The sequence below is a fragment of the Nerophis ophidion genome, linkage group LG19 (genome assembly GCF_033978795.1).
Source record: "Nerophis ophidion isolate RoL-2023_Sa linkage group LG19, RoL_Noph_v1.0, whole genome shotgun sequence".
In the NCBI taxonomy this organism is placed as follows: domain Eukaryota; kingdom Metazoa; phylum Chordata; class Actinopteri; order Syngnathiformes; family Syngnathidae; genus Nerophis; species Nerophis ophidion.
The window spans coordinates 42,674,131-42,694,137 of NC_084629.1; the positions used below are offsets into that span (position 1 = coordinate 42,674,131).

Here is a 20,007-nt window from a genome sequence, read left to right on the forward strand (position 1 = left end):
AGGTGCCGCCGACACATGTGGCCACTCAGGCCTTTAATGGTGTTAATGTTCTTACACTTTAATACTAGACAATATTATTACAAAATTGGTCAGAATAGTAAGACTCCATCCATCTTCTTTGGCTTATCCGAGGTCGGGTCGCGGGGGCAGTAGCCTAAGCACAGAACCCCAGACTTCTCTCTCCACAGCCACTTCGCTCAGCTTCTCCCGTGGAATCCCGAGGCGTTCCCAGGCCAGCCGGGAGACGTTTTTTTGTTTTTTTTCCCAAGATGGCGCTGCTGTAGTGGCTGCTGTTGGCAGGAGCTGTGCTCTTGTGTCATCTTTTTGTGTTTCCCTCTTGTTTTCATGTTATTATACTTTTTTGCCTTTTGGTCCGGGACCCTTTGGGACTGTGTGAAAAGGGGTGGCACTTTCGTGACCTCTGTGGTGATTTTTTTGTGGACTTCTGTATCTGCCTCCCGGGAGCTTTTTGGCCATGGAGACCAGCTGCTGGGCGTCTGCTACACCGGAGTCGCTTTGGAGGGACTGGAGGAGATGCGGATGAGGGGACAGGGCTGCGGAGCTAGCACTGAGCGCTGGGACGGAGAGGCTTTGCAGTGTCTTGGCTGGGTGAGCAGGTGTCGGACACCTCAGTCACCTTGGACGTATCCTTGCTCATCCATGCGGACTGGACACTGGCCGAGAGTGGAGTCGGCTGTCTTGGTTGCTTTGTTGGGTCTGCTCCTGTCTCTGGACGATGGCGTGGAACACCGCAGAGGCCACCAGACCGATTTTTTAATTTTATTTTAATCTTGTATTTTCTTTTTTCCCATGACCCGAAGCTCATGACCATGGGTGAGGATGGGAGTGGAGATCGTAAGACTCATGTGTGGTAATATAATATTATGTCAGACGACTGCATCTACTAATCAGGAACAAAGCCATAAGCAAATACATTTATTTATTGTAATTAAAAAGAGATGAATACATGTAAAAAGAACATCTTGCATACCTACACAGTACACTGTGTGTGTGTGTGTGTGTGTGTGTGTGTGTGTGTGTATGTAAGTGTACATTAATAAGAAAATCGGGACTTTCTTTGACAAGCGGAAATGATATACCAGCCATTGGACTGAATCGTGCCATTCCCCAGGTGATAAAACGTGTACATGTACGCTTCAAATTAACCGCAAAATAATTTAAACAAAATAAGCAAACTATCTTGCACACTAATGTGCTTGCACATTTAATATATACAATTTAAAAGAATAATTAAACTACCTTGGACACTTGAAAAATAGCATTTGTTGCCACTCCTTCCTAAAATTAAACCTTGAAATAAATATAATTAAATCATTTTTTTTACACATTTGGATTACTCTTCGACCAAACTATATATTTTTTCCTTTCAAAAAATGAAGTTAAAATTTACATTTTAATCATGTCTGTAAGGTTTTAAGTCAAACTTGTTAATGTGGAATATTCCACAAGTCACGTGGTCTACAGGAAGTTGCATCGTTCACATGGATCCTAAAAGTAGGTTCGCTCATTTATTTTTCTTTTCAGCTGATGACTCAGCACATTCTTGCTACATAAATTGTTTTTGATGTCATGTTTATTTAAAAAAAAAAAGTTTAATCATATAGTCTAGACCAGGGGTCACCAACGCCAGGTCGCCCGTAAGGACCAGATGAGTCGCCCGCTGGCCTGTTCTAAAAATAGCTCAAATAGCAGCACTTACCAGTGAGCTGCCTCTATTTTTTAAATTGTATTTATTTACTAGCAAGCTGGTCTCGCTTTGCTCGACATTTTTAATTCTAAGAGAGACAAAACTCAAATAGAATTTGAAAATCCAAGAAAATATTTTAAAGACTTGGTCTTCACTTTTTTAAATAAATTCATTTATTTTTTTTACTTTGCTTCTTATAACTTTCAGAAAGACAATTTTAGAAAAAAAAATACAACCTTAAAAATTATTTTAGGATTTTTAAACACATATGCCTTTTTACCTTTTAAATTCCTTCCTCTTCTTTCCTGATAATTTTAAATCAATGTTCAAGTAAATTTTTTTTTTTTATTGTAAAGAATAATAAATACATTTTAATATAATTCTTAATTTTAGCTTCTGTTTTTTCGATGAAGAATATTTGTGAAAGATTTCTTCAAACTTATAATTAAAATAAAAAAATATATATTCTGGCAAATCCTAAAAATCTGTACAATCAAATTTAATTCTTATTTCAAAGTCTTTTGAATTTATTTTAAATTTTTTGTTATGGAAAATCTAGAAGAAATAATGATTTGTCTTTGTTAGAAATATAGCTTGGTCCAATTTGTTATATATTCTAACAAAGTGCAGATTGGATTTGAACCTATTTAAAACATGTCATCAAAATTCTAAAATTAATCTTAATCAGGAAAAATTACAAATGTTGTCCCATAAATTATTTTTAAATTTTTTCAAAAAGATTCGAATTAGCTAGTTTTTGTTTTCTTTTTTCGGTAGAATTTTGAATTTTGAAGATAAACTATGTTTCAAAATTTGATTTTCATTTTTTTCGTGTTTTCTCCTCTTTTAAACCGTTCAATTAAGTGTTTTTTTTTCATCATTTATTCTCTACAAAAAACCTTCCGTAAAATGAAAAAAAATGTACGACGGAATGACAAGACAGAAATACAATTTATTTAAGTGTGTATCAAACTGGTAGCCCTTGGCATGAATCAGTACCCAAGAAGTAGCTCTTGCTTTCAAAAAGGTTGGTGACCCCTGGACTACAAGATGCTATCGGCATGAATGTCATGTGGTTTATACTTCATGTATTTACTATTTCTATGCTAAAAACTCACTGTTACTTTCTGTCCTGTTACTCAGATGAATCATCTTTGAAACCCTGACGATGTTGTCAGTGATGGGCCGATACCCATTTTGAATTGTTCAATAAGTGTATTAGCAGATTTAGAGTTGGAAAAAGACAAACTTAAGTTTATTTTGCAAGACTTACAGCAATAAAATGGCACTTATTCTGTGGAATATCTTCCAGCATTGAGTTATAGATTTATAAATTCAGTTGACCTGATCCTCTAATTTATTACTTCTTCTGCGGGGCTCTCCAAAGGCTTCGCCCTCTCTTTCATCGGAGAGTTGAGACAAGGCCGGACCGACTCTAGTGCTTTCATCGGAATGCAAAGTATGCAAGGTCTGTTCACTCGGCCGTTTCCAAGATGGCCGAGTGGCGATCCAGATTATCAGAGCAGCGAAAACTACCAGAAGGAGTCCCAGAATGTTCACAAAAGTTGCCTCGGGAGGGGAGTCCTTATACTTCGGGTTGCTCCTAAATGAGGAAAATAAAATGCAGTTGCACAAATGGCTGCTTCACGACAGGAAAAGCATGTTTTTCTTGACTTACAGGCCAAATATGAGTTTCTCGGTGATGCCCATGAGTGCCACGGCTATGACTGAAGCAAAGAGGAGAAGGCCGCTGTAGACATGGATGGGCATGAAGGCTGCTCTCCAGGCTACAGGTGTGAATGGTAGCAAGTACATGGCCACCCCTAAAACAAGCTTCAAGAAACATCCACTTGTCACACATCACATAAACAAAATCTGCATTAGTAAACATTGCCAAACAACCTGTAAACAATTAGCGTCATGGTTCACTAACAGGATAAAAGGTGAAATAATGTAGTGCACAAATAACACTTCAATAGCCAACTAAGTTACCATCCATCCATCCATCCATTTTCTACCGCTTATTTCCATATTTCCTTAAATTGCCGCCGGGGCGCTAATTAATTTAAAACCTTTTCTCACCAAAGGCATGCGGTAAAGGCAAGCATGCGCTCATTATTTTAAAACCAATTTAGGCCTGCGTTTCAAAATTTGAGTGTGATGTAAGGATACCATCATGAAAAGCACATTTAATAAAAAAAAAACGTTATTATGGTCTTACCTTTACTTATAAATGAAGTCCATGCGCAGCTCCTTCTGATCAAAAGCATCGATAACTTGTTTATAGAAGTCTTCCTTATCTTTCTTCAGTTTTAAAAGTCTCTCTGTCTCGATGGAGATCTTCCTTTATTACCTCCTGCTTCGACTGAAAGTCCAGTTTAGAAAACGGTTTTATTTTAGATACAGTTGTGATCAAAATTATTCAACCCCCACACAATTTTGGTGTTTTAGCAAGTTGGACATTTATTCCGTATTTTGTTTATAGACATATCAAATAAAGATGCATTAAATAGACAAATGCAACTTGAAATACAACATTATATTTTGTAACATACCAAACAGTGTCATTTCTCTTAATATCTCATTGACAAAATTATTCAACCCCTTGAAGATCTTAACACTTAAGAACAGAATTTGAATAAGGTCTTTTCAATCAGGTGTTGAAAACACCTGTAGATGTGATTAGAACCATAACGAGCAACCATTAAACTGATTGAAAAAGACTGTGACGCTCATCTTCTTGTAGATGGTCAATGGTGTATTTGCAACATGGTGAAGTCCAGGGAGTGGTCAAAGAAGTCAAGAGAGGAGGTCATTTCTCTTCATAAGAAAGGATATGGATATAAGAAAATAGCAAAGACATTGCACATTCCAAGAGACACAGTTGGGAGCATAATTCGCAAGTTTAAAGCTAAAGGCACAGTGGAAACACTACCTGGGCGTGGTGGAAAGAGGATGCTGTCCAGTATTTGAAGCGTACAGTGGTGAAAAACCCCCGGGTAACAGCTGAGGAACTACAACAGGACATTGCAGAGGGGGGAACGCAGGTTTCGTCCCAGACAATAAGGCGCACACTACGAGATGAAGGCCTCCATGTTAGAACTCCCATGCGCACCCCACTTCTGACTACCAGGCACAAGAAAAATAGACTCCAGTATGCCAAAAATCAACTGGACAAACTCCAAAGGTTTTGGGAAACAGTTCTATGGAGTGATGAGACAAAACTGGAACTCTGTGGGCCTATGAATCAACGTTATGTCTGGAGGAGAAAAAATGAAGCTTACAAAGAGAAGAACACCTTTCCTACTGTTAAGCATGGTGGGGGGGTCAATCATGCTCTGGGGCTGTTTCTCTGCCTCAGGTACCGGGAATCTCCAGCGCGTTCAAGGCATTGTGAATTCTATTTCCTAGCAGGATATATTAGCTGCAAATGTCATGAAGTCAGTGAGGAAGCTGAGGCTTGGGAGACGTTGGACCTTCCAACAGGACAAGGATCCCAAGCATACCTCCAAATCAACATCAGAGTGGTTGCAGAAGAAGGGCTGGAAGACTCTGGAGTGGCCTTCACAGTGGCCAGACCTGAATCCTCTAGAAAAGCTGTGGTGGGACTTGAAGAAGGCAGTTGCAGCACGCAAGCCCGAGAATATGAATGAACTGGAGGCCTTTGTCCAAGAGGAATGGGCTAAAATACTGTAGATGCTTGCAAGAAGCTTATGTATCACCTTTGAAGGATGTCATTACTGTTCTACTAAGTACTAAAGATGCATGGAACTAGGGGCTTGAATCATTTTGTCAATGACATATTAAGAAAAATGTCCTTTTTCGGTATTTTGTCATATACAGTGTTACAATTTAAGTTGCATTTGTCTATTTGACACATCTTTATTTGATATGACTATAAACAAAATACAGAATAAATGTCCAACTTGCTAAAACACCAAAATTGTGTGGGGGTTGAATCATTTTGATCACAACTGTATGTAATCCTCCATGTTAAAAGTGCAAGGAAGAGGAAAAAAAATAAACATGCTGCTCACTCTTGCTGGTCCAGTTCATGGTCAGTAGGTGTGTAGCCATAGCGTGCTCTCGCTTGGGTTGCTCTCGACGTGCAGACCGCTGCTATCAGTTAGCTCGGCTCCTCACGTGTAGTGCGGGCGACGACATATTTATCCTCGGACAACTCCCCCTCTCGTTCTGCTCCGTGGGAGATCTCTTTATCCCACCGCTGCCACCATGAAGTGTTATTGTATAAATAATACACTGGGTATTTAGGACTGGAACATGCGTTATTTCAGCCCGGTTGAGTAGTGGTGTTACATCCTAAAAGGTCCGTCGTGCCCCCCCTGCGTCATATCTGTTCCTAGCACATATCACTACACTTGTTGTCACTTCTTCTGCAGCCGAGTAGTCGCAAGAAAGATCACTAGCGCCCTCTACCACCAGGAGGTGGGAGTCATTTAATGACTCATATTTGACACACGCAGCTATGGTATATTAATAAAACATAGCTGCTTACTGTTCTTTTTAGCATATTCAATAGCTTGGACCTTAAATCCTACTGAATAGCTCTTAATCTTCTTCCCTTTATGCGATTTCAAATGATTGAAATCAGCCTCCCCCATTTTGAAAATGATGACAGGTGAAGTGTCACTCGTGACGTGACGAGTTTGACCCGGTGGAAATTCTAGACATATGCTAATTATTTGGCGAAACAAGTTTGACCCAGCTTTAATCCTGAGCCGGCAGTAATGCTAACCATGCGCTAATTATTTTGCGAAACGAGTTTGACCCGGCAGTAATTCTAGGCAGGCGCATACTATATACCCGGCGGATATTCAAGGAAATACGGTATGAAAAAAGGTGGAATCACTTCTCAGTGTAATGCAGTGTCGCTCTACAACAACAACTAAAATAAATATTTTAGTTTTAAAATACATTTTTGATGCAATCAGATTGCACGAGTTGTCATAAAGTTGTGGTTGGCTCCTGTCCAGTAGCTCACAGATGTCAACCATTGTATTATATCTTCTCAAGGGAAAATATGATATACCTAAACAGGGTTTAACTTAAGAGTAGTCAGTGTACAGTAGGCCTGGGCAATTATTTTGCTTCGGGGGGCCAAATTTAGAGGAAAAAATTTGTCTGAGGGCCGGGATATCTATTTTTAGGAACACTAATACAAAACCTCATAATAATGTCTGATTGAATGCTAAAAATGTTATGACAGACCGCCTTAAAAAACTGAATGGAATTTTAATTTTTTTGACTGAATGAGACACCCAGAATGTACATGAAAATAAAGAATGTGGGATTTACAATAGGCTTCACAGTGGAAGAGGGGTTAGTGCGTCTGCCTCACAATACGAAGGTCCTGAGTAGTCAGGGTTCAATCCCGGGCTCGGGATCTTTCTGTGTGGAGTTTGCATGTTCTCCCCGTGACTGCGTGGGTTCCCTCCGGGTACTCCGGCTCCCTCCCACCTCCAAAGACATGCACCTGGGGATAGGCCCCTCCCACCTCCAAAGACATGCACCTCGGGATAGGCCCCTCCCATTTCCAAAGACATGCACCTGGGGATAGGCCCCTCCCACCTCCAAAGACATGCACCTGGGGATAGGCCCCTCCCACCTCCAAGGACATGCACCTGGGGATAGGCCCCTCCCACTTCCAAAGACATGCACCTGGGGATAGGCCCCTCCCACCTCCAAAGATATGCACCTGGGGATAGGCCCCTCCCACCTCCAAAGACAAGCACCTGGGGTTAGGCCCCTCTCACCTCCAAAGACATGCACCTGGTGATAGGCCCCTCCCCCCTCCAAAGACATGCACCTGGGGATAGGCCCCTCCCACCTCCAAAGACATGCACCTGGGGATAGGGCCCTCCCTCCTCCAAAGACATGCACCTGGGGATAGGCCCCTCCCACTTCCAAAGACATGCACCTGGGGATAGGCCCCTCCCACCTCCAAAGACAAGCACCTGGGGTTAGGCCCCTCTCACCTCCAAAGACATGCACCTGGTGATAGGCCCCTCCCCCCTCCAAAGACATGCACCTGGGGATAGGCCCCTCCCACCTCCAAAGACATGCACCTGGGGATAGGCCCCTCCCACCTCCAAAGACATGCACCTGGGGATAGGTTGATTGGCAACACTAAATGGTCCCTAGTGTGTGAATGTTGTCTGTCTATCTGTGTTGGCCCTGCGATGAGGTGGCGACTTGTCCACGGTGTACACGGCCTTCCGCCCAATTGTAGCTGAGATAGGCACCAGCGCCCCAAAGGGAATAAGCGGTAGAAATGGATGGATTTACAATATTAACTATGAAGGATAAAACACTGAATATTAACAACATATGAAGGTCACACCCCCTCTCCATCCACATATTTTACAATCAAGCCAGACACAACAAAAATGCAACAAACAGTAAGAAGTAAGAACGCGAAGGGTAAAAAATAAAGCCACCTACAATCTAATATATACATACTTGCCAACCCTCCCAATTTTCCCGGGAAACTCCCGAATTTCAGTGCCCCTCCCGAAAATCTCCCAGGGTAACCATTCTCTCGAATTTCTCCAGATTTCCACCTGGACAACAATATGGGGGCGTCATGTCCGCTTTTCCTCCATTCAAAGAGCATGCCGGCCCTATCATACAATATATGCGGTTTTTATACACTGACGGAGATAGATATCTACATACATCCATATTTAAGACTTATTTCTTTCTATAGTCATATTTGAAATAGCTCGTGTTTTCCATTTGTACTCTATTTTATAATCTCATGTCCATGGTACACTGCAAATTAACCTTGGCTTTAGGAATGTGAGGAGTAGCAATACTCCCTTCTTATCTCATCCTGTGCCCAGCTAAGGAGGACAATAGACATGTGTGTTCGTTCCGGTGGGTGGGGGCGAGGGAGATATTGAAGAAGACAGCGCTCCCGTAAGGTTTTCAGATCAACTAGGCGACATGATTTGAATATGTTGTTTTTAAGTTGGTCTCTCCAAAGCTTTGGAATAAATTGCAAAATACCTATTCTATTCTGGGTGATCATTTAAACTTAGTTTATGTGTCATCGAAAGAATTTGGGATTGACCAGCAACTTAAATTCCCTGGGAGGAACATCTGGTCTAAACGCAACACAGACAAGTGAATGCAATGCATACTTGGTCAACAGCCATACAGGTCACACTGAGGGTGGCCGTATAAACAACACTGTTACAAATATGTGCCACACTGTAAACCCAAACCAAACAAGAATGACAAACGCATTTCGGGAGAACATCTGCACCGTAACACAATAGACCCAATACCCAAAACCCCTTGCAGCACTAACTCTTACGGGACGCTATAATATTCACCCCCGCTACCACCAAACTTCCCCACAAACTTCAACTCTTACATTACCATTATAACCAATTACATGAGCATAGTAAATAATTAGATGAATATCTAACAATGATTTGGGAATGTCCGACTCAACGGGCCAGATTGAAAAGCTTAACCGGCCATATGTGGCCCCCGGGCCTTCATTTGCCCAGGTCTGGTATACAGCTGGTATAGCAGTATACATTTCCTGTCCACTACTCCTCCATGATGACATCCCAGAGACGGTGGATGTTAAACATCCACCGGGTGGGTTCAGGTCTGGAGACACACTTGTCATCGTAAGAGTACTTGGGCTCTTATCATGTTAGAAAACTGCCATGTGGCCCAGCTTCTCCCCAAAAAAGGGATCACAAGGTCACAGTCCGTTTTGGTATTGCTTCCCTCAACCAACCGCAACTTGCAGTGCCGTCAGCACTCATGCAGCCCCACATCATGATGCTACCACCACCATGCAGGACAAAATAAGACACAGGTCTTGACAATCATGGCTGTTTGTTGACTTATTTCCAGTAGATCTACACGGCCTTACAAGCAGTACACCAGGGCCATTCAACTGGTGGCCCGGGGGCCAAATCTGTCTGGGGAATGACACCCTATTGGACCCTGAGTTCAGTTAAAAATTTGGGAGACAAGCATTTTTGGGGAGAGGAACTTGGACCAATGTAAACACATTGACAGGTCCGTACGTTGACATTTTAGCAAACATAAAAAAGTGGGGTCCAAACTTGATATTTATACAACAGAAGTCTTCCTCAAGACACCTCCGTAAGTCCTCTCCCTTTTTGGCAGTGACACATTTGTTTCGTAATGTGATTTATGTAACTAAAGAGTTGCTGCAGCTTGTTCAACCTATTTAGTTCTACCAACAGTGATCCTCAAGGTTCCTTTTTACAAACCCCGTTTCCATACGAGTTGGGAAATTGTGTTAGATGTAAATATAAACAGAATACAATGATTTGCAAATCCTTTTCAAGCCATATTCAGTTGAATATGCTACAAAGACAACATATTTGATGTTCAAACTCATAAACATTTTTTTGGGCAAATAATCATTAACTTTACAATTTGATGCCAGCAACACATGACAAAGAAGTTGGGAAAGGTGGCAATAAATACTGATAAAGTTGAGGAATGCTCATCAAACACTTATTTGGAACATCCCACAGGTGTGCAGGCTAATTGGGAACAGGTGGGTGCCATGATTGGCTATAAAAACAGCTTCCCAAAAAATGCTCAGTCTTTCACAAGAAAGGATGGGGCGAGGTACACCCCTTTGTCCACAACTGCGTGAGCAAATAGTCAAACAGTTTAAGAACAACCTTTCTCAAAGTGCAATTGCAGGAAATTTAGGGATTTCAACATCTACGCTCCATAATATCATCAAAAGGTTCAGAGAATCTGGAGAAATCACTCCACGTAAGCGGCATGGCCGGAAACCAACATTGAATGACCGTGACCTTCCGTCCCTCAGACGGCACTGTATCAAAAACCGACATCAATCTCTAAAGGATATCACCACATGGGCTCAGGAACACTTCAGAAAACCACTGTCACTAAATAAAGTTTTTCGCTACATCTGTAAGTGCAATCTAAAACTCTACTATGCAAAGCAAAAGCCATTTATCAACAACATCCAGAAACGCCGCCGGCTTCTCTGGGCCCAAGCTCATCTAAGATGGATTGATGCAAAATGGAAAAGTGTTCTGTGGTCTGACGAGTCCACATTTCAAATTGTTTTTGTAAACTGTGGACATTTGTGTCCTCGGGAATAAAGAGGGAAATAACCATCCGGACTGTTAAAGGCGCAAAGTTGAAAAGTCAGCATGTGTGATGGTATGGGGGTGTATTAGTGCCCAAGGCATGGGTAACTTACACATCTGTGAAGGCACCATTAATGCTGAACGTTACATACAAGTTTTGGAGCAACATATATTGCCATTCAAGCAACGTTATCATGGACGCCCCTGCTTATTTCAGCAAGACAATGCCACACCACGTGTTACAACAGCGTGGCTTCATAGTAAAAGAGTCCGGGTACTACACTGGCCTGCCTGTAGTCCAGACCTGTCTCCCACTGAAAATTTTGAAGCCTAAAATATGACAACAGAGACCCCAGACTTAAGCTGTACATCAAGCAATAATGGGAAAAAATTCCACCTGAAAAGCTTCAAGAATATTTCTCCTCAGTTCCCAAACGTTTATTGAGTGTTGTTAAAAGAAAAGGTGATGTAACACAGTGGTGAACATGCCCTTTCCCAACTACTTTGGCACGTGTTGCAGCCATGAAATTCTAAGATAACTATTATTTGCTCAAAAAAAATAAAGTTTATGAGTTTGAAAATCAAATATCTTGTCTTTGTAGCATATTCAACATAATATGAGTTGAAAAAGATTTGTAAATCATTGTATTCCGTTTACATTTACATCTAACACAATTTCCCAACTCCTATGGAAACGGGGTTTGTAGGTCCTTTCTGTTTCATCATTTGGGCTATTCAACCAGTTTGGGTAAAAAACAACTTGTTTTTTTATTCTTGTAGCAGATTCTTGAACACACAAGTGCTGTTATAGAGATGATCTTTGACTAGCTTTTTTGCAGATGATCCTTAAAACCAGCCGAGAGTTCCAGGAACTAAGTAATTAGCTTGCTGGGAGGCGTGACGGTGGGATGAGGATGCCTTTATGGGGCTCCAGTCCCCCTGACTTGTCCCCTGCTCGTTCATTCCTCAATTTTAACTGCATGTTAGACCCTTGGGGTTTTAAATATACCAAAATCAACTGTCTACTGTACACTGACTACTTTAAAATAAATCCATATTTCATTTCTGGAGTATTGATCCCTTGGGCAGATGCAGTGTTTGGTAAAAACAGAAAGTATTAGACCTGACTTGATTTAACGAAGCAGATGGAATAGAATGTGCTTACCTGCAGACCATACAATATCACGGCTGTCAGACCCAACCAGCTGTGCAGACTGTACATGTTGGGGATCTTGGCAACGTTGTGGAAGTCAAAAACCGCCACCAAAGACACGACAGCACAAATGAAGGCCATCAAGTTCAAGCCGGCGTGGATCCACTTCATCGTGAGTTTGCTGAACTTCCAGCTCCACGGAAGTCTGTACACGATGATGGCTGCAAGAGGGAAGGGTCGTCATTCAGTCTGTACAACAATAACCCCCTTCTTTGAAAAAAAAAACGTGGATACAATTAAGTGCATCTGTACTGTAAATGGAATCTAATAAAATAGCTGAATAACACTGCTTTTGATTGACAGATGTTTATCAGGGGCACTGTAGTTTGCAGTTGACACAACTAGAGCAGGGGTCGGCAACCCGCGGCTCTGGAGCCGCATGCGGCACTTTGATCACTCTGATGTGGCTCAGCTGCATACTTGCCGACCCCCCCCTTTTTCCGGGAGGTTTCCGGATTTCAATGCCTCTCCCTGAAATCTACCGAGGATAATATTCTCAGATTTCCATCCGGACAACAATGTTGAAGGCGTGCCGTGATGACAATAACATTAACGATCTCTAGAACATGCCGTCTCGTGCGCCATCATACCATGTTAACCGAGTGCTGGCCGGTCACATGTAGTGTGCGGCTGCCGTTACTACGCTCAAGTGACTGCAAGGCATACTTGGTCAGCAGCCATACAGGTGACACTGAAGGTTGTGATATAAACAACTTTAACATTCTTACTAATATGCGCCACACTGTGAACCCACACCAAACAAGAATGGCAAACACATTTCGGGAGAACATCCTCACTGTAACACAACATAAACACAACAGAAAAAATACCCAGAATCCCATGCATCCCTAACTCTTCCGGGCTACATTATACACCCCCCCCCCCCACCCCCCGTGCGTCAGTTGAGGTGGGTGGGGTTGGGGTTGTATAATGTAGCCCGGAACTAACAAAGCTTTTTTTTTTTTTAAATCTACTACTCTGCTAGCATGTCAGCAGACTGGGGTAGATCCTGCTGAAATCTATGTATTGAATGAACACAGAATCCTTTTGAATCGAAAAAAATATCGTTTTTGAATCGAGAATCGAATCGAAAAACCCCGATATATTATCGAATCCTGACCCCAAGAATAAATATTGAATCGAATCGTGGGACACCCAAAGATTCACAGCCCTAATATATATATATATATATATATATATATATATATACATATATACATATATATACAAACCCCGTTTCCATATGAGTTGGGAAATTGTGTTAGATGTAAATATAAACAGAATACAATGATTTGCAAATAATTTTCAAGCCATATTCAGTTGAATATGCTACAAAGACAACATATTTGATGTTCAAACTCATAAACATTTTTTTTGGTTGCAAATAATCATTACCTTTAGAATTTGGTGTCAGCAACATGTGACGAAGAAGTTGGGAAAGGTGGCCATAAATACTGATAAAGTTGAGGAATGCTCATCAAACACTTATTTGGAACATCCCACAGGTGTGCAGGCTAATTGGGAACAGGTGGGTGCCATGATTGGCTATAAAAACCGCTTCCGTGAAATGCTAAGTAATTCACAAACAAGGATGGGGTGAGGGTCACCACTTTGTAAGCAAATTGTCGAACAGTTTTAGAACAACATTTCTCAACGAGCTATTGCAAGGAATTTAGGGATTTTACCATCTACGGTCCGTAAAATCATCAAAATGTTCAGAGAATCTGGAGAAATTGCTGCACGTAAACCATGATTTTATGGACTTTTGATCCCTCAGGCGGTACTGCATCAAAAACAGACTGTGTAAAGGATATCACCTAATGGGCTCAGGAACACTTCATAAAACCACTGTCAGTAACTACAGTTGGTCGCTACATCTGTAAGTGCAAGTTAAAACTCTACTGAGGGACGGCGTGGCGCAGTGGAAGAGTGGCCGTGCGCAACTCGAGGGACGCTGGTTCAATCCCACCTAGTACCAACCTCGTCACGTCCGTTGTGTCCTGAGCAAGACACTTCACCCTTGCTCCTGATGGGTGCGGGTTGGCGCCTTGCATGGCAGCTCCCTCCATCAGTGTGTGAATGTTTGTGTGAATGGGTGAATATGGAAGTAGTGTCAAAGCGCTTTGAGTACCTTGAAGGTAGAAAAGCGCTATACAAGTACAACCCATTTATCATTTATTTACTATGCAAAGCAAAACCCATTTATCAACAATACCCAGGAACGCCGCTGGCTTGGCTGGGCCCGTGCTCATCTAAGATGAACTGATGCAAAGTGGAAAGGTGTTCTGTGGTCTGACGAGTCCACATTTCAAATTATATTTGGAAACAGAGGACGTGGTGTCCTCCGGAAAAAAGAGGAAAATAACCATCCAGATTGTTATAGGCGCAAAGTTGAAAAGCCAGCATGTGTGATGGTATGGGGGTGCATTAGTGCCCAAGGCATGGGTAACTTACACATCTGTGAAGGCACCATTAATGCTGAATGGTCCATACAGGTTTTGGGGCAACATATGTTGTCATCCAAGCAACGTTATCATGGACGCCCCTGCTTATTTCAGCAAGACAATGCCAAACCACGTGTTACAACAGTGTGGTTTCGTAGTAAAAGAGTGCGGGTACTTTCCTGGCCCGCCTGCAGTCCAGACTTGTCTCCCATAGAAAATGTGTGGCGCATTATGAAGCGTAAAACAGCGGAGACCCTGGACTGTTGAACAATTTAAGCTGTACATCAAGCAAAAATGGTAAAGAATTCCACTTTCAAAGCTTCAACAATTAGTTTCGTCAGTTCCCAAACGTTTATTGAGTGTTGTTAAAAGAAAAGGTGATGTAACACAGTGGTGAACATGCCCTTTCCCAATTACTTTGGCACGTGCGGCAGCGATGAAATTCTAAGTTAATTATTATTTGCAAAAAAAATAAAGTTTATGAGTTTGAACGTCAAATATCTTGTCTTTGTAGCATATTCAACTGAATATGGGTTGAAAAGTATTTGCAAATCATTTTATTCCGTTTATATTTACATCTAACACAATTTCCCAACTCATATGGAAACGGGGTTTGTATACACACACACACACACACACACACACACACACACACACACACACACACACACACACACACACACACACACACACACACACACATATATATATATATATATATATATACACATTTTTTAACCCAATGCGGCCCCCTGCTGCAACACAAAATAATCAACAAATCCAAATGAATGTGGTTAAAAAGAGACATTATTTATTAACATGAGTTGAATGTGCTTAATTACTCATAAAAGTGCATTTATAATTATTATTTCTTTAAATCACGATTAATATGGATTATTTAACGTTGATATGCCATTCTTCACAATGACCACTAGTTGGCACTGTTGAAGTGTTGTTACAAAGTTAAATAACAAAGTGCGTGTTTGCAGCCCAGCGAGCTGATGCTTTTTTTTTACTACAATGTTCATAAAGTTCATCTCCAGCTAACAATTCAAAGATAGTTTGTTGTTTACTGCGACTTTTGGAGTTCCTGCACCCTGCGCGCACCGCCAGGGTGTTCGTGCAGCGTCTTTTCCCGTGCAAAGTGCGAGTAAAAGTCAGAATTTGGAAGTGACTCACCGCCACCCTGCAGCACGATGAAGCCGCAGACGAGCAGCAGCGGGTGCCAGTTGAACTCCGCCAGACTTCCATCCCAGGCCAGACCTTCTTCCCTCAAGTGCAGGACCCACCTCAGCACGAAGATGACGGCCATCGCGGCCATCACCGCCGCACAGCTCACAGTCACCACCAACTCTTTGTACCTCTCCATGGTGGCCATTCTCCTGGAGGCTGAAGACGAAGATGATGATGAAGAGTCGCGTCTGCGGAGGACAGCTTGCGACGTCGGGTCACGTGACGAGCAGCTGCAAGGAAGAAAGTTAAGTAACTTACCAAAATTCTGCGAAAACGATGATGCTGTGTTCCAAATTTTACTTATTTACTGAAACTGAGTGAGCCTGTGGCTTTGCACTTTGTTTGTTGTATATATTGCGTTCTATTTTAGTTACTGAACCTATTTTTATGCTTTTGCCTGTTATACAGTTTATGCCTTGAGCTCTTATTTTGAAGGCGAAAAAAAACGGAAATGATGTCATGTCGGAGTGGAGCGGAGTTTTGAAAACAAACCAAATAATTTGTGCTTTACTTTAAAGATGTGATTTTTGGTTTTACACTGTATGAACAAAAATTTGAAAAGGAATTCTACCTTTGCAACCTCATTATTTTATTGGCTAAGTTTTATATTCATAAATGTAAGTTTCTATGTAACCCGTCCTATCTTTTGTGCCTTTAAAAAAGATCTGGAACTTTACATTAAAACACTCTCTACCTCTAACAACAAAAAAAGCTGTGAAAACGATGATGCTGTGTTCCAAATTTAAGTTGTTTGATGAATCTGAATAAGCCTATGGCTTTGCATTTTGTTTATTATATATACGTATATATATATTTTTGTATTCTATTTTTATTATTTTGAACTTACAACTGTTTTGTACTGTTTTCATAACGTTTTATAATGTTTTATATTGTTGTTTGACTTACTGTTTGTAATTGTTGAAATTTATAAATAAACCTTTAAAAAAAATAAAAAATAAAGTTTTCCTCGTGTAAAACTACAGCCTCCGTGTTTGTTATTTCATAGCAGGGGTGTCAAACATAAGGCCCGCGGGCCGGATCAGGCCCTAGAACATGTTTAAAGGCATACTGAAAGCCACCAGACAGTCTGATAGTTTACATATCAATGATGAAATATTAACATTGCAAAACATGCCAATACGGCCTTTTTAGTTTACTAAATTGCAATTTTAAATTCCCCGCGGAGAATCTTGTTGAAAACGTCGCGGAATGATGTCGTCTCTTTTCATCGCGCAATTAAACAGTATTCTGGACATCTTTGTTGATGAGTCTTTTGCAATTTGTTCAATTAATAATGGAGACTATAAAGAAGAATGCTGTTGGTGGAAAGCGGTGTATTGCAGCTGTCTTTAGCACCGAGACACAGCCGGTGTTTCTTTGTTTTTAACACAGAGCGGTCAAGCGAACATGTTTCTCTACGTCAACCAGCATGTTTTTGGATGGGAAAATTGTGATATATATCTTATCAGAGACATCATTGGATTATTCGTCCTCCTGCAGTAGCTGTTTAAAAGGCAGCTGTGAGCTTGGCTCCCCGGCTTCTCTCTGAGACACTGCCTGTTCACCGCAGCCATCCGACCTCGAGGTATGTCTTTACAATCTCACTAAAACACCATTAAAACAATAAGCAGATAAGGGATCTTCCAGAATTATCCTAGTAAATGTGTCTGATTACATCTGAAACGGTCACACTGCCGCCGCCCGGAGCCGTCGCTTTTTAATCTTTTTTTTCTTTCTAGTCCTTCGCTATCAATATCATCATCCACAAATCTTTCATCCTCGCTAAAATTAATGGGGAAATTGTCGTTTTCTCGGTCCCAATAGCTCTTGCCGCTGGAGGCTCACATTATAAACAATGTAAAGACGTGAGGAGCCCTCAGCCTTGTGACGTCATCGTCTGCTACTTCCGGTACAGGCAAGGTTTTTTTATCAGCACCAAAAGTTGCAAACTTTATCGTCGATGTTCTCTGCTAAATCCTTTCAGCAAAAATATGGCAATATCGCGAAATGATCAAGTATGACACATAGAATGGACCTGCTATCCCTGTTTAAATAAGAAAATCTCATTTCAGTAGGCCTTTAAACATCTGCTGGACTTGTCATTTCAAAGCAAGCTGCCAATCAAAGTGTGCACTGTAAAAATGAGAATATAGATCTTACGGTATAGATTTACAGCATATTACTGTAAATCTAACATTTCCTTTAATGTAAAATTCTGTCGATAGGGCTTTTGAATCCACGGTTGTTGTTTTTACAGTATTACTGTAAACGAAAACACGGTATCACATTTTTTTTACGGTAAAAAGAAACTGGCAGCCCAGTTGTCAGAAAATTAAAAAAAACAGTAGTATTGTTTTCCATTTACAGTTGTAAAATACACAATATTTTACAGTAAAATTATGGTGACTGAGTTGATTTTTTTGTGTGTATGTAAAATATAAAGTTAAAGTACCAACGATAGTCACACACACACTAGGTGTACTGAAATGTGTCCTCTGCACTTGACCCATCCCCTTGTTCACCCCCTGGGAGGTGAGGGGAGCAGTGAACAGCAGCGGTGGCCGCGCCCGGGAATCATTTCTGGTGATTTAACCCCCAATTCCAACCCTTGATACTGAGTGCCAAGCAGGGAGGTAATGGCTCCCATTTTTATAGTCTTTGGTATGACTCGGCCGGGGTTTGAACTTCCGACCTACCCATCTCAGGGCGGACAATCTAAGCACTAAGCCACTGAGTAGGTGTAGATTGTCACATCAAAACTATGAATGAACACATGTGGAGTTATGTAATTAACAAAAAAAGGTGAAATAACTGAAAACATGTTTTATATTCTAGTTTCTTCAAAATAGCCATCCTTTGCTCTGATTACTGCTTTGCACACTCTTGGCATTCTCTCCATGACCTTCAAGAGGTAGTCACCTGAAATGGTTTTCACTTCACAGGTGTGCTTGAAGCTCATGGAGAGAATGCCAAGAGAGGGACAATCCACAATGTAAATAGTCATAAATGGTAACATTGTTATACTTGTATAGCGCTTTTCTACCTTTTTAAGGAACTCAAAGTGAGGTCACGACCTACAACGTCCCACCAAAACATCAACCTCTGGTAACAGCAGGAGGCACTGTGCTGAAAGAAGTTGAGGACGTCAAATACCTGGGCGCATGGGTCAACTCAACTGAGCAAGATCTAAAAGTGAGGAAGGAACTTGCATGGAGGGCCCTGAACGCCATGACCAGTGTACGGAACTCCAACCTCCCCCGCCAAATCAAACTCAGCTTCTTCTACGCCACAGTTGAGTCCGTTCTCCTCTATGGCAGCGAATGCTGGACCCTGAAGCCAACCCTGGAGAAGTCTTTGGATGGTTGCTACACCATGATGCTGCGTGCAGTGCATAACATCAACAAGAGTGCGCACGTAACCAACAGAATTCTCTACAAGGGAATACCAAGGGTGAGCGAGAAGATTGCTGTAAGGAGAATGAGACTAGCAGGACACTGTCAAAGACATCAGGAGCTGCCAGCCAGCAAATTGGTGCTGTAGGAACCAACACATAGGCATCGGTCAAGAGGAGGTCCCACACCAACATACGTGGACATACTCAAGAAGGATGCCAAGGAACTGGCCAAATGTATGGAGAATCGGAATGGAAGGTTCGTCTGAGGACGACCTAGAGAAAGTGCTTTGACACTATTTCCACATTCACCCGTTGATGGCGGGAGCTACAATGCAAGGTGCTAACCAGGACCCATCTGGAGCAAGGGCGAAGTGTCTTGCTCAAGGACACAACGGACATGACTAGGATGGTAGAAGGTGGGGATTGAACCAGTAACCCTCAGACTGCTGGCACGGCCACTCTCCCAACTTCGCCACACCGTCATGAAAATAAAGAAGACATTGCATTGAATGAGGAGAAGGTGTGTCCAAACTTTTGGCCTGTACTGTATGTGTACTATATTTTATAATAAAAAAACGACAGAGCACTGAAAGACTGCAAAAGGCTTTTTCTATTTTCCTCATCCACTCTGCTGGCTGCAGTTCTCGGAATACTTCAACTTCCTGTGACTCATTGGAACAGTGTGAGGCCCTTCAGTTCCGCCCTAAGAGTTTGTGTTTGGATGATTAACCAAATAACAATCCACTGAAATACTAATCTTCTTACGGACTATTGCCGACGGGCCAATGAGCAAGCTGTCTGACCCCACTGAAAGGATGTCTCCCCACGCACACACAGAGATAAAAACAGAGATAAACAAACACACACAC

General features: G+C 41.7%; 2 protein-coding genes across 3 annotated transcripts in view; both read right to left on the reverse strand.

Annotated features, from left to right (window-relative positions):
* Positions 1–923: 923 nt before the first annotated feature.
* Positions 924–15,889, reverse strand: LOC133538425 (plasma membrane ascorbate-dependent reductase CYBRD1). The gene is made up of 4 exons (XM_061880050.1): positions 15,691–15,889; positions 12,020–12,228; positions 3,387–3,541; positions 924–3,311 (listed from the first exon to the last, which is right to left on the reverse strand). Exons 1-4 carry the CDS (start codon positions 15,887–15,889, stop codon positions 3,044–3,046), a joined length of 831 nt encoding a protein of 276 aa, XP_061736034.1. The 3' UTR covers positions 924–3,043.
* dcaf17 (ddb1 and cul4 associated factor 17) overlaps positions 15,833–20,007 on the reverse strand; it is a 37,967-nt gene continuing 33,792 nt past the window's right edge. For both annotated transcript variants that reach the window (XM_061880047.1, XM_061880045.1), the window contains one exon: positions 15,833–15,974. The gene's annotated coding sequence lies outside the window, so the exon portion shown is untranslated. The remainder of the gene's footprint in view (positions 15,975–20,007) is intronic.

Excerpts from the sequence above, each read along its gene's own strand:
- LOC133538425 (XM_061880050.1), bottom strand. The coding sequence starts at position 15,889 with ATGGCCACCATGGAGAGGTACAAAGAGTTGGTGGTGACTGTGAGCTGT. Across the intron at positions 3,542-12,019 it reads TGATATTGTATGGTCTGCAG|CTTGTTTTAGGGGTGGCCAT; the intron begins GTAAGCACATTC and ends TGTTTCTTGAAG. Across the intron at positions 3,312-3,386 it reads GAGAAACTCATATTTGGCCT|GAGCAACCCGAAGTATAAGG; the intron begins GTAAGTCAAGAA and ends TTCCTCATTTAG.